This window comes from Thamnophis sirtalis, unplaced genomic scaffold (assembly GCF_051295495.1).
Source record: "Thamnophis sirtalis isolate CommonGarterSnake01/CBP01778 unplaced genomic scaffold, rThaSir2_p1.2 scaffold_8, whole genome shotgun sequence".
Lineage (NCBI taxonomy): Eukaryota > Metazoa > Chordata > Lepidosauria > Squamata > Natricidae > Thamnophis > Thamnophis sirtalis.
The window spans coordinates 76,998,008-77,010,000 of record NW_028261388.1 but is presented as its reverse complement, the minus strand read 5'-3'; the positions used below and the strand labels follow the sequence as shown (position 1 = coordinate 77,010,000).

The window sequence follows — 11,993 nt, the reverse complement described above, 5'->3', positions numbered from 1 at the left end:
TTGATTGATTGATTGATTACATTTATATGCCGCCATTTTCCCCGAAGGGGACTCAGGGCGGCTCACAATTCAATCAGGGAGGGGGTACAGGCAGGGGAATAAAAAGACGAGACATAACAATACAAAATTTAAAAACACACAACAATCATACCATTCGAGAAAGGGGGCAAAAACTCTTTAGCCCCAGGCCTGTCAGAACAGCCAGGTTTTAAGGTCTTTGCGGAAGGCCTGGAGGGTGGTGAGGGTTCGAATCTCCACGGGGAGCTCGTTCCAGAGGGTCGGAGCAGCCACAGAGAAGGCTCTCCTCCGGGTAGTCGCCAGTCGACATTGGCCGGCGGATGGAATTCGGAGGAGGCCTAATCTGTGGGATCTGATCGGTCTATTGGAGGTAATTGGCAGCAGGCGGTCTCTCAAGTACCCAGGTCCAATACCATGAAGGGCTTGATACACATGATATTGAATCAAATTTAGTCTTATTGTGACTTCAGTTACTTTCTTGTTTGACATTAGCCATGATGGGAAATGTAGACTTCAAACCAGAGGTGGGTTGCAAATCCCGGCGCTACTGGTTCGCTTGTGGCTCGCGCACGATGCTTCTGCGCAGACTAGAAACTGTGAGACTGTGAGTCTTGCCTTGAATACAAAGCCAGCTGGATCTAATTAAGCCAGTGACTTACTTTCAGCCATAGGAATAAGGCAGTGACAAACCACTTCTGCAAAACCTTGCCAAGAAAACTGCAAAGATTTGTCGAGGCAGTCTTCAAGAATCAGACACGATTGAAGAAAAAAAATTGTTTATAGCATTAGTTAGAATGGCAATAAAGAGCCAAATTAAAATATTCTTAAATTTCTTTTTATTTTTTTAACAATATATATTGTACTAAACAAAGAACATCCGCTAGGATGACATTTGTTATCTGCTGGCATAGTACTGCGCAGGTATTGTTATTTTCTAAAATATACTTTATTCGTAATTAATACATTTGACAATATATTGCATTTTTTAAGCCCAAAAAAAGAAATAAATTTAGAGAGGACATGGACATAGAAAGAACTACCAAACAGAGAAGATTGGGAGACATATTAGGAACTTCAGCTACACAGCACTACGTGAACAGGTTGGTAACATGTTTTTGTCTCCTATTTGCTCTCGAAATGGTATTTAAAAATCAATAGATCTATTTAATGGTTATGGTAGGCTGCTAAACTAAAGCATCTTTAGGAGCATTGGTTCTCTAACCCTTAGAGTAATGTAGGTGTAGGGAGTTAATAGATGTGGCTTAATTAAGTCAATCCCACATCAGAGTCTCAAACTTCAATGGAAGTATGAGGAATTGCTAACTCCGGGAGAAGTCTCAATTATTATTTTTATTTTTTATTTTTTTAAATTTCAAATATACTTTTATTTTCCATTTTCATAACATACAATCACATGTATACTATTACATAGCCAGTATCCTATTGTATTAAGTTCCTCTTGTCATCAACGCCCAGAAAGATAAAAACCCATTATTAGCTCTTCTGCTCTCCATACGCCTCTTTCTTCTACCTCTCTCTTACTTCCTATGTTCCCTCCATCATCCTTTCCTACTCTACTTCCCTTTCCTTTCTCCTTCTCCTCTCTCTACATCCCACTCCTCCTTATCCTCCTCATCTTCCCCCCTTACCCTCTCTCCTATCCCTCTCTTCCCATCTTTCTTCTCTCTTCTGTTTCCCACTCTTCCTCTCATTGGTGTATTTCCGCTTCTGAGCAAACTCCAATCTATGTTGATGGTATTTATGCTTCCATATCCATAGAAAGTTTTTATTTTCCATTTTCATAACATATAATCACATGTATACTATTACATAGTCAATGTCATGTTGTATTATTAAGTACTTACATCAATTCATCTTACCATCAACTACCAAAGGGGAAAAAAAAGAAAAATCCAGTTATTGGCTCTTCTACTTTCCATACACCATATTTATACCTTATCCGACACTTTCTTCTCCCTCTCTTCTCCCCCTTTCTACATCCTGTCTTCCCTCCATCATTTATTACTCTACTTCCCCTACCTTTCTCCTCCTTCTCTCTCCCCTTACCACTCCTCCTTATACACCTCATCTTCCCCCTTCACCCTCTCTCCTATCCCCCTCTTCCTATCTTTCTTCTCTCCTCTGCTTCCCACTCTTCCTCTAATTCACTTGGTGTATTTCAGCTTCTGAGCAAACTCCCTTTTGTGTTGATGGTATTTATAATTCCATTTCAATATACATAAAAAAGAAAAAATAGCAGTATACATGTACAATCATCCAACATCCCTCCTCCAACTTAGTAAACTCCACTCCCTCCCCCCCTAACCCCCCCAACCTTCCCCCACCCTGTGTCTCAATTGAAGTCTCAATTATTAATAGCTGGAAATAATTAATACCTCAGTTATCAGGAGTTCAAGAGGTAAATAAGTTTATTTCATCACATAAACACTTCCCTCTAATCCCCTTCTGTAATGGTACATGGAAAAGGCCTTGGGAGACTGGCCAAGAGATGCTGCCAAGGCAGTGGTTAGATAAGAGACCGCATAGCCTGCATCTATATAGTAGGCGGGGCTGGAAGTTCAGAAGACACTCTGTGCCATGACACACATTCAAATGCTTAATTTTAGAAAGGAAATCCAGTGCATAATATAAATACTTTTGTCATGGTTCAAAGGAAATAAAAATATACTATTTTATATGGAGTATATATACCGTCCCGTAGAGATGGTGATCAGGAAGACAAAGCCTTGCTGGTCTCAGGGATATCGCAAAATCCCTGGTAGACCCAAGGGAAGTGCTTCAAGCCCGCAGTAAACAGGCAGCCCCTAGGCTGATGAAATCGGGACGCTCCGGAAGGAAGTGAAAAGAGAAAGTGAGTCCATCTGGTGAGGTATTTTTTTCTATTTTGCTAAAGACTGTCCAAAGAAATGTTTCTTTAAAGGCAAATTAGATCCTTAAGCAAAAGAACTGAGCGGCGAATATAATCCTAATGGGATCGCTGTGGAAAGTTTTTTTTTTCCTTTGTCATTGTAACTATTTTTTGTGGATTGAAATGGTCGTAACGTTCTCCATTTCTCCTCTTAAGGTGAACGGATTGATTTTTTTTTTCTTCTGCTTCTTGTTGCTTTATTTTTTGACTTCTGGATTAAAACCTTCCTTTTTATTTTAACAATTCTTCCTACTACTTGTTATAAAATCGCACTAAAAGCAATCTAAAGAACTTTGTTTCCTACAGAAGGTGAAAATTAACTGCCAGTCGTAGTTTTTTGAAACAACGTATCTCTTTCTTTATTTGACTTCACTAACTTTGCAGCTGAAGGGTTTGCAACTTGTTTACAGAAACTGATAAAAAACTAAGGACACGAACTGTTTTCACAGGTGCCTCTGAGAATTATTTTGGCAGGGACAGAAAGAAAGAAAGAGAGAGAGAGAGAGAGAGAGAGAGAGAGAAAGAAAGAAAGAAAGAAGGAAAGAAAGATAGAAAGGGGGAACAGAACCCTTCCCCTTCGAAGAGCATAAAAATACTTGTGTTTAAGTCAATTTAAAATAAAAGTAAGAGAGGTCTGGAAGACTAGACTGGCAGTCATTATTAGTTTTTTTTTTCTTTTTCTTTCTCTCTTCTGTTTTGGAAACATGGGTCAATACTTAGATGAGGAAACCTTAAAATTCCAAAATATCTTGGCTGGAATTCAAAATCTATTGGAAGGATAGGGGAGAATTGAGAAGAAGCTGGAAAGACTAGTCTTCCTCACAGCAAAAGATGATGGGGTTGGAACCCCCAAAATTAAAGGGGAGAATGAAGATATAGAAGATAAAGATAAGACAATAGATGAATTTATTAATGGAGCAAATGTGGGTGAAAATGGAAAGGGAATGTGGAAAAGGGAATTCGACGAATTGGAGCTCTACCCCAGATTCCAGGACACAGAACAGAAAAAAAAATACTAATGATGATAAACATAAGAAGAGAAATTTTTTCAGAAGCAAGATTGACAAATAAAGACATGTTAACTTTAGTAGCAACTGGTGGGCAAGGGGATTATCTGAGAGACCCTTCAAGCAACAAAGTGCAGAGAGAAGCCTATAAAAACCTTATAAAGGAGATAAAAAGAAGACTCCACAATTGGCAAGAGAGATAAGGCTGTTTTGTTACTGGAAAGGTACAGGTTGACAATGAAAGTTGGTAATAAAAAATTAGTTTTTTATTATTGGTGATTAATAAGTAGGATATTTTGCAACTCCTAGATTGTTTTAGATTGTTATTAAATGTTTACTCGCTAACAATTAATTAACCATAAATAATAATAATGAAATGATAATGGATACAGTGTAATGATTTATACATGTATTGACAATTTAGTAAAAGAAATCTGGATATAAATTGTAAATTGTGACTTGGGAAAAAGACCTATAAATTTTATTAACAAATTTTCATTTAGATCTTGTTATAACGTTGTAAGGCGTTTTTTTGGGTGGGGGCCCTGATGAGAGGAGATGGGGCATAAATAGTAAATGATTTTTAGCCAATTATAATAACAACAAGGAAATGTTAATGGACATTGTTTAACAATATATACATGCTATGGTATTGGCTAAAGTAACGGATATATATTTTAGTCAGTGAGTTGGAAAAAAGGCGGGGGAAGGCTTAGAAACTTTATTAATTGATTTTTACTTAAAAAATGCTATAAAGGTGTAATGTTATTGGAGAATATTTTGAAATAGCTAATGAATGCCATTATGTGGTTGTGTCTTTAAGTATGAATGATTTGAGGTAAAAGCATGTTCAAATAATTGTAGTCAAATGAGAATTGTGGTACATTGATAGTAAAATATACAAAGATTTTTGACTTAAAGTGTATAATCTAATATGAACTATAAGTAATGACTGTGGAAGAAATGCACGGAAGTTATCTGTAACCAATCGACACGCTTTCTACAAGATGTAATGAAGGATGATTCTTTTTCTGTGTTTTTGTTCAATTAAAATAAGAAAAAAAATTCAAAAAAATACTCAAATAACTATTCATCAATATAGATTCAAGATTCAGTGTTAGGTTCAGAATTCAGTGAATTCAGGCAGAATCTTCTGACTTCATCAGAAGTCTTTTGAATGCTCAAAATGCACACTCATGATGAGAACGTAGACTTGGTTTTCAGATAACTATCGTAGAAGAAACATTGTTTTGCAAATTTTGATTTGGCAAATATGCATTTTATAAAAGGTATTCTAAATGGATGCTTCTTATATTTGATCATTTTAAATGTCTCTTACAGAAATGTAGCTGAAAATTGAATTTTTATGAATATAAGCCAGCCGAATGCTGAATTTGGCAGAGCAGCACTTCAAAAAGATATGATCTTTCCAGTGAAGGTATTGCAGAATTGCATAAATCCAGATTTGCTCTGTGAACATTGATATTTATAGAAACATCATCTTACATCAGAAACTAATTTCTGCACTAGCAATTTCTAAGATATTCTAGCCACTGTTTCTCCCCCTAAATTTACACTGTGACCTTACTGGGAGTACATAATGAGATTTCACAAGGATACAGCCTGAGTAAAGGATTGCCTAAAACTATATAGTGGTAGCAATAGCATTTATATACTGCCCAAAAATGCTTTACGGCATTCCCCGGGTGTTTACAATGTCAGCATTTACCCCAATAATTTGGGTTCTCCTCAGAGGTGGGTTCCTACCAGTAGAACTGGTTCGTCAAATCTACTGAACCGGTTAGAAGAGGTTCTACCAGTGGACCCGGAAAGCAGGCAACACCTGCAGAAGAGGTTCCAAAATTTCTTGAAACCCACCACTGACACACACACACACACAAACACGCACACACACACACACAGAGAGAAAGAGAAAGAAAGAAAGGAAGAAAGAAATAAATAAAAAAGAAAGAAAAAGTGAGAGAGATGAAAGAAAAAAGGAAAAGGGGCAGAGAGACAAAAGGAAGGAGAGAGAGAGAGAGAGAGAGAGAGAGAGAGAGAGAACACATGGCCAGCAAGCCACTCCCACCAGGTCACATGGCCGGCAAGCCACTCCCACAAAGGAGGCCACACCCACAGAGTAGGTTCGAAATTTTTTTGAAACCCACCACTGGTTCTCCTTTTACCAACCTGGAAGGATGGGAGCTCAGTCAACCTCAGTTAATCTTGAGCCCCATCAGGATCGAACTCCAGGGTGTGGGCAGAGTTAGAATGCAACTGCATTCTGATCACTGTGCCACCATGGCTCCCATATGTTCTCGCTTCAGTCTTTTCTCTCTTCATATGAATTCACATTTTTTCCTTATTAGTCACAATTGCAATTTATACATAAACTTCTATGAAAAACAGGCTGCAAAAAAGAACAATATAAAATTGGGGTTGTATCTGTATTAGAGAAAAATAATAAAATATTGATTTTTTTCCCACCCTCAGAATCCGTCAGAAGAAACCAAGTGTTCATGCTGTAACTCTCTCATCTCCACCAATGGTGATAATGTAAAGGCTTTAGGTAACTATAGCAATAGCAATAGCAGTTAGACTTATATACCGCTTCATAGGGGTTTCAGCCCTCTCTAAGCGGTTTACAGAGTCAGCATATCGCCCCCACAGTCTGGGTCCTCATTTCACCCACCTCTGAAGGATGGAAGGTTGAGTCAACCTTTAGCCGGTGAGATTAGAACCGCTGAACTGCAGATAACAGTCAGCTGAAGTGGCCTACAGTACTGCACCCTAACCACTGCGCCACCTCGGCTCCTATACAAAGATGGAGGGATGGCATAAACACCGGGAACTTATTTTAACTGAATAACAACTGTCCCAATCTTAATTGTAATAATGAATACTAAACCTTTTGAAAACCCTTATTATTTATAAAAATGGCAGAATGGCATGGTGGTTTAGAGTACTGGGGGAATCTGGGAACATTGGATTAAAATATTTTTCATGTGGCTCATGGGATGCTTTGGTCAGATCAAAATCTCTGAGTCCAACCTACTAAATTACTCAGTAAAACGATATAAATGGAATAGTACATCAAATTACTGAGGAGATTAAATCTAAATGTTCGGCTGAGTTCAGCTCTAAAGCTGCACAATGTTGCCTGAGTTCAATTGGTCACATTAAAATATAAAGGTTTTGTTGCGTCCTCTCGACGCAGCCGACAGGCGGTGCCGGAGCAGCCGATACCTGATTGGCTGGGGTGCGCCTGCCGGCTGGCGGGAAAATCACCAGCCACCCATTGGCCAGCCAACTGACAGCTCCAGTATATAAAGAGCTGTCAGTTGGGCTGGCACTGTCCGCGTTCTGAAATCCTACTGTTGTTAGCTGTTCGAATAAAAGCCGTTCCGTTTACCTCACGCCTCACGCCTTGATATTTAATAGGTTTACACACATATTTTCCTTCCTCAAAGGGAAGTAGAATACTTTATATATTATGAAGAATATTTCTATATAGATTGCTCATTTGTGACAGCTAGTATAAATACTGTTTACGAAAAGATCACGACCATGATAATGCCCTGTAAAATTGTGCAATATAAAATTGCATTACCCTTTAACAACTCTGGAAGCAGCTTCTGATACGAAAAATAAATCAGAACAATTTCTGGAAGAAGATCCTTGAAGGGAGCACCCCATAAATACAAACCCTTCTTTTCTCTCTGGTTATCAAATTACCAAATTGTACAAACCAACAAGGCATTGTTGACCCTTCACATTCTTTAGAAAATGTCTTTCATACAGTTTTTCTATTTCTTATTAATAGGACAGCATACGGAAATTAACAAGACACAAAATGCAGAGAACTATAAACAAGAGAGACATATGCCAACTCCACAGAACAGATCAGAGCAAAGAATGGAGATGAAAAAGAAAGGATTCTTGGAATACTTAAAAAGGTAATTGTAATTTGTACCAATATGTTACTGGAAATTGTTGCGTTGCTTGTGGCTGTTGCCACAAGGAAGTAAATAAAAAAGCATGGAGACGCCTTGATTTTGTGACAGGAAAAGTATAGCAGCCAGTGGTTCTAATAAGATATTTAACTATATCATGGATAATAAGATATGTTTACTCTAAAACCCCTTGAGGCTGTTAATTTAATGTTACAGGTTTTTGTGTGTACATGATGATCACAATATTTACAAAAACATTAAAAGAATTTTTCCCAGAAGTCATTTATTTTATTTTATTATTTTTTATCAATATAAATAAAAAGAGCAACATGTTCAAAATCCGTATAAACAGTGTGTTGTCTGATTACAATTCTTTTGAGTAATATTCATCATAGTAATAGTAATAGTATTCTAATAGTAATCTCATAACAGTGCTTTTTCCTCATACTATTAATACATATTAATTGTTAATACTAATCAAAATTAATCAGTTACAGTAAACAACCCTAATAATAAAATTAATCTTTCTCTTATAATTTTTGAAGTTCTAACACCTGCTTCTCTTATTAAACCATCGATAGAACAGATCCCATACTTCAAAATATTCAGTGTCTTCCTTTTCTTTAATTTCAAATATTAGTTTATTCATTTCTGCATATTCTAAAATTTATTTAATCATTTTAATAATGCAGTGACAGAATATATGGAAAGAGCCACACAGGGGAAGGGAACATAAACTGTAAAATGCGTATTCAAAGCCTTTAAATCATTAAGACATTTTAAAGACCAATAACACAGGGGGGGGTGCAAGTTTTCTAGTTCAATAAAATTCATTAGTTAACCCAGATGTTCAAATGATGCAGTTTACACCTGCAAATCAATCCCGAGATGGAGGTTATGGATGTGCTGTGGCACATGTATGCGTAGGGCTGAGAGGAGGAGGGAGCAGCTTTGGAAAAAGGCTCACAGAAGGAAATAGGAACGGGTGGTTACTGATTGGCCGGCTGAGCTGGTGGTGGAATCTGACAGTGAGTCAATTGATGTGAGGGGAAAGAATCGAGGACGATACCCTACATTGAAGAGCCGAGGTGGCGCAGTGGTTAAATGCAGCACTGCAGGCTACTTCAGCTGACTGCAGTTCTGCAGTTCGGCTGTTCAAATCTCACCGGCTCAAGGTTGACTCAGCCTTCCATCCTTCCAAGGTGGGTAAAATGAGGACCCGGATTGTTGTTGGGGGCAATATGCTGACTCTGTAAACCGCTTAGAGAGGGCTGAAAGCCCTATGAAGCGGTATATAAGTCTAACTGCTATTGCTATTGCTACATTGGCCAAGAAGGGCATTGTTTGCATGGTTGTGTGCTGCGAGTAATTGAACTCAAACTCCGCCACTGCCAGGTAGTCCGCCTAATCATTTTGCTGCTGTTTCACAAAACAGCGCAGGTACGCAGGTAACATAAATTCAGTATACCATCCTGTTCTGTCCCAAGCCCCGTCACCCCACCTATATGTATACGTAGGGCTGAGAGGAGGAGGGAGCAGCTTTGGAAAAAGGCTCACAGAAGGAAATAGGAACGGGTGGTTACTGATTGGCCCCTCCCGGAGAGCTTATAGGTGGGGTGACGGGAGGGGAATTTTGCAGGAAACAACAGTTTACTAATCCATGTGTCGTGAAAGATTGGAAGAATTTCGTGAGTTCAAGCCTTGTTTTCATAGAGATAATTTTCTGGGCTCCTAGCTAAGGGATTGCTTATCTCCCTCCTTAGTTGTGGCAGACAGCCAAGTCTGCATCAGTATATATTGGAGGCTTGGGACCGAACTGGATGGTATACTGAATTTATGTTAAATGTTGTTAGTGGAATATACTTCATATTTGTTAGAATATTTTTCAACGTCCACTCCTCTAAAGCAATGGTTCCCGACCTTTCCGGAACCAGGTAGTGGTTTTGTGGAAGAAAAGGGTTTTCACGGACCAGCGGGGGAAGAAGGGGGATGATTTCACATGCAACCTAGATCCCATGCATGCAAGATGAAGTTTCACTTGAATGCCTACCTCTTGCGTGGCCCAGGTCCTAACAGGCCACGGTCCAGTACTAAAACACGGCCTGGGGGTGGGGGGGTGGGGTTGGAGATCCCTGCTGTAGAGGAAGTTTTTATAAAAAAAACTTTGAGAAGTTCATAACATGAATAGGCTGTAAATTCCTCTCCTCTACAAGGAGCATAAAACTTAGTTTTTGTTTCATAGTTATTGTGATAGACAGGATTGTATCTGTATAGCGGTGCAATAATCTTTATGTGTATATTGCAAGTTAAAGAATGAAGATGAGATATGATTACAGAAGCTTTACAAGGAAACAGAGTGCAAATATTCTTGTATGCAGTAAAAACAGGCTGCCTTCTTGGAAATCTTTGGTTTTTTTTAATGTTGTTGTTATTCTCTGCTGAGCAATGATCTAACTGCAATTTTTTTGTCCCTATCAGCGCTCTCTTTTCACTGGTCCTTTAACAAAATTGAAGGGAATGATCAAGGCTTTTGAGCCCCTTGAATAACTGCAAAGATAAGAGATGCCTCTTCAGGAACATAGAGATTCGAAAGAAAGGAGCTTGCTGTTTGACGTAATGCAGTTATTTCAAAAACATTAAGACGCTTTAGGATCTCATATGTGCACATTGTTTATATTATTACTTTACACTGAAATGTTTAACATAAAATCAATAGCTTAAAGTTCTTATTCACATTATATTGTTAATATTAAAATTAGTTTTTAAAAATAAACATTCAATTCCAGAGTTGCTCATTTCTACGGACTTCTCGTTGAATTTTCATTGGTATAAACATACTTAAAATCGCCAATTAATGTCTGTGTAACATTTTTTTAATATTTACTCTTAAAGGTGGAACTAAATTGTCATGGGAGTCCTGGTAGTACCACTGGCCATTGATATTGCTCCACCTATACGTGAGATATATATAATACCTAAGTATCCGTGACACTCTTCTCTTTAGGCAGGGGTGGGTTTCAACCGGTTTGCAGTGGTCCCTGCGAACCGGTTGGTCGGCGAACCCGGAAGTAAGTAACTTCCGGGAACGGCGAAGGGCCCACCCGCGCGCCCACGCACCCCCGCGCGCTCCTTACCCGGTTTTGATGAGTTCTGCGCTTCCACGCATGTGCAGGACGCATACAGCGCCTTTGCAATCCTCCAGCAGCAGCTGGAGCATCGCACAGATGCTAGTACGCATGCGTGCGCCACGCGCATGCGCGATGACGCCGCCAGGCAGTTGGAGCGGGGCGAGAAACCCACCCCTGTCTTTAGGTAATGTTATGTAAAAGCATAGAAAAGAAGTAAGAAATGGTAAGCCAGAAAAAGAAGAAAAAAATTGAATTACATTAAACCATTTACTCTGCATCTCCATGTGTTTCTGTCATTAGAAAGCATTTAGGCTTTCACTACCTCAGTCTATGACGAGACCTCAAGTTCAAGTTCTGTAGAGTTTGCACGAGAAGTGGTCCTTTCATTTGTTCAAGAACTGTAATATCAAAGCTCTTTCCATACATTGATTAAATTTTTTAAAAAAATCACTGCAAAACAGAGCTACCCTTTTAATCGTTTTACTTTGCTTATTTATTTTGCAGCATTTTTCATTAGCCAGAACACTAGTATTTGATCTTATACTAGGTGACTCAAGTCACAGCCTTTCAAGTCCCCTTTGATGGCCACCACAATAATTAGGAAAGAGGAAGTCTGGGTGCAGTGGTGGGATTCAAATAATTTAACAACCGGTTCTCTGCCCTAATGACCAGCAGGGTAGGTGGGGCTTGGTGGTCATGTGACCATGTGGGCGTACCCAACTCAAAGTCACTGACGTCGATGGGTGCTTTGCTTTAGCTGTTACAATGTAACAAGGGTTAACCGGAGAGGCAGTTTCTGTAATCAGGGCAATAAAGATTAGGCTAGAAACAACACCAGAAAGTTTCCTTCCTGCCTTCCTTACAGGATTAGCCCTGTAAAGTGGAAAAAAACAAAAGGAGATTTCTTCCCACAATCGGTTCTCTGAACTACTTAGAAAGTTACCAACCGGTTCTCCCG

General features: G+C 38.9%; 1 protein-coding gene across 1 annotated transcript; it reads left to right on the top strand.

Annotated features, from left to right (window-relative positions):
- The first annotated feature begins 4,738 nt into the window (after nt 1-4,738).
- LOC148044501 (uncharacterized) lies at nt 4,739-10,617 on the top strand. The gene is made up of 4 exons (XM_087721947.1): nt 4,739-5,392; nt 6,448-6,523; nt 7,778-7,910; nt 10,386-10,617. The coding sequence occupies exons 1-4, from the start codon at nt 5,321-5,323 to the stop codon at nt 10,408-10,410; spliced, it is 306 nt and encodes a 101-aa protein (XP_087578073.1). The 5' UTR covers nt 4,739-5,320; the 3' UTR covers nt 10,411-10,617.
- Nucleotides 10,618-11,993: the final 1,376 nt, after the last annotated feature.

Coding starts and splice junctions, on each gene's coding strand:
- LOC148044501 (XM_087721947.1), top strand. CDS start 5,321: ATGAATATAAGCCAGCCGAATGCTGAATTTGGCAGAGCAGCACTTCAA. Junction 5,393..6,447: donor ATATGATCTTTCCAGTGAAG/GTATTGCAGAAT, acceptor TCCCACCCTCAG/AATCCGTCAGAAGAAACCAA. Junction 6,524..7,777: donor TGATAATGTAAAGGCTTTAG/GTAACTATAGCA, acceptor TCTTATTAATAG/GACAGCATACGGAAATTAAC.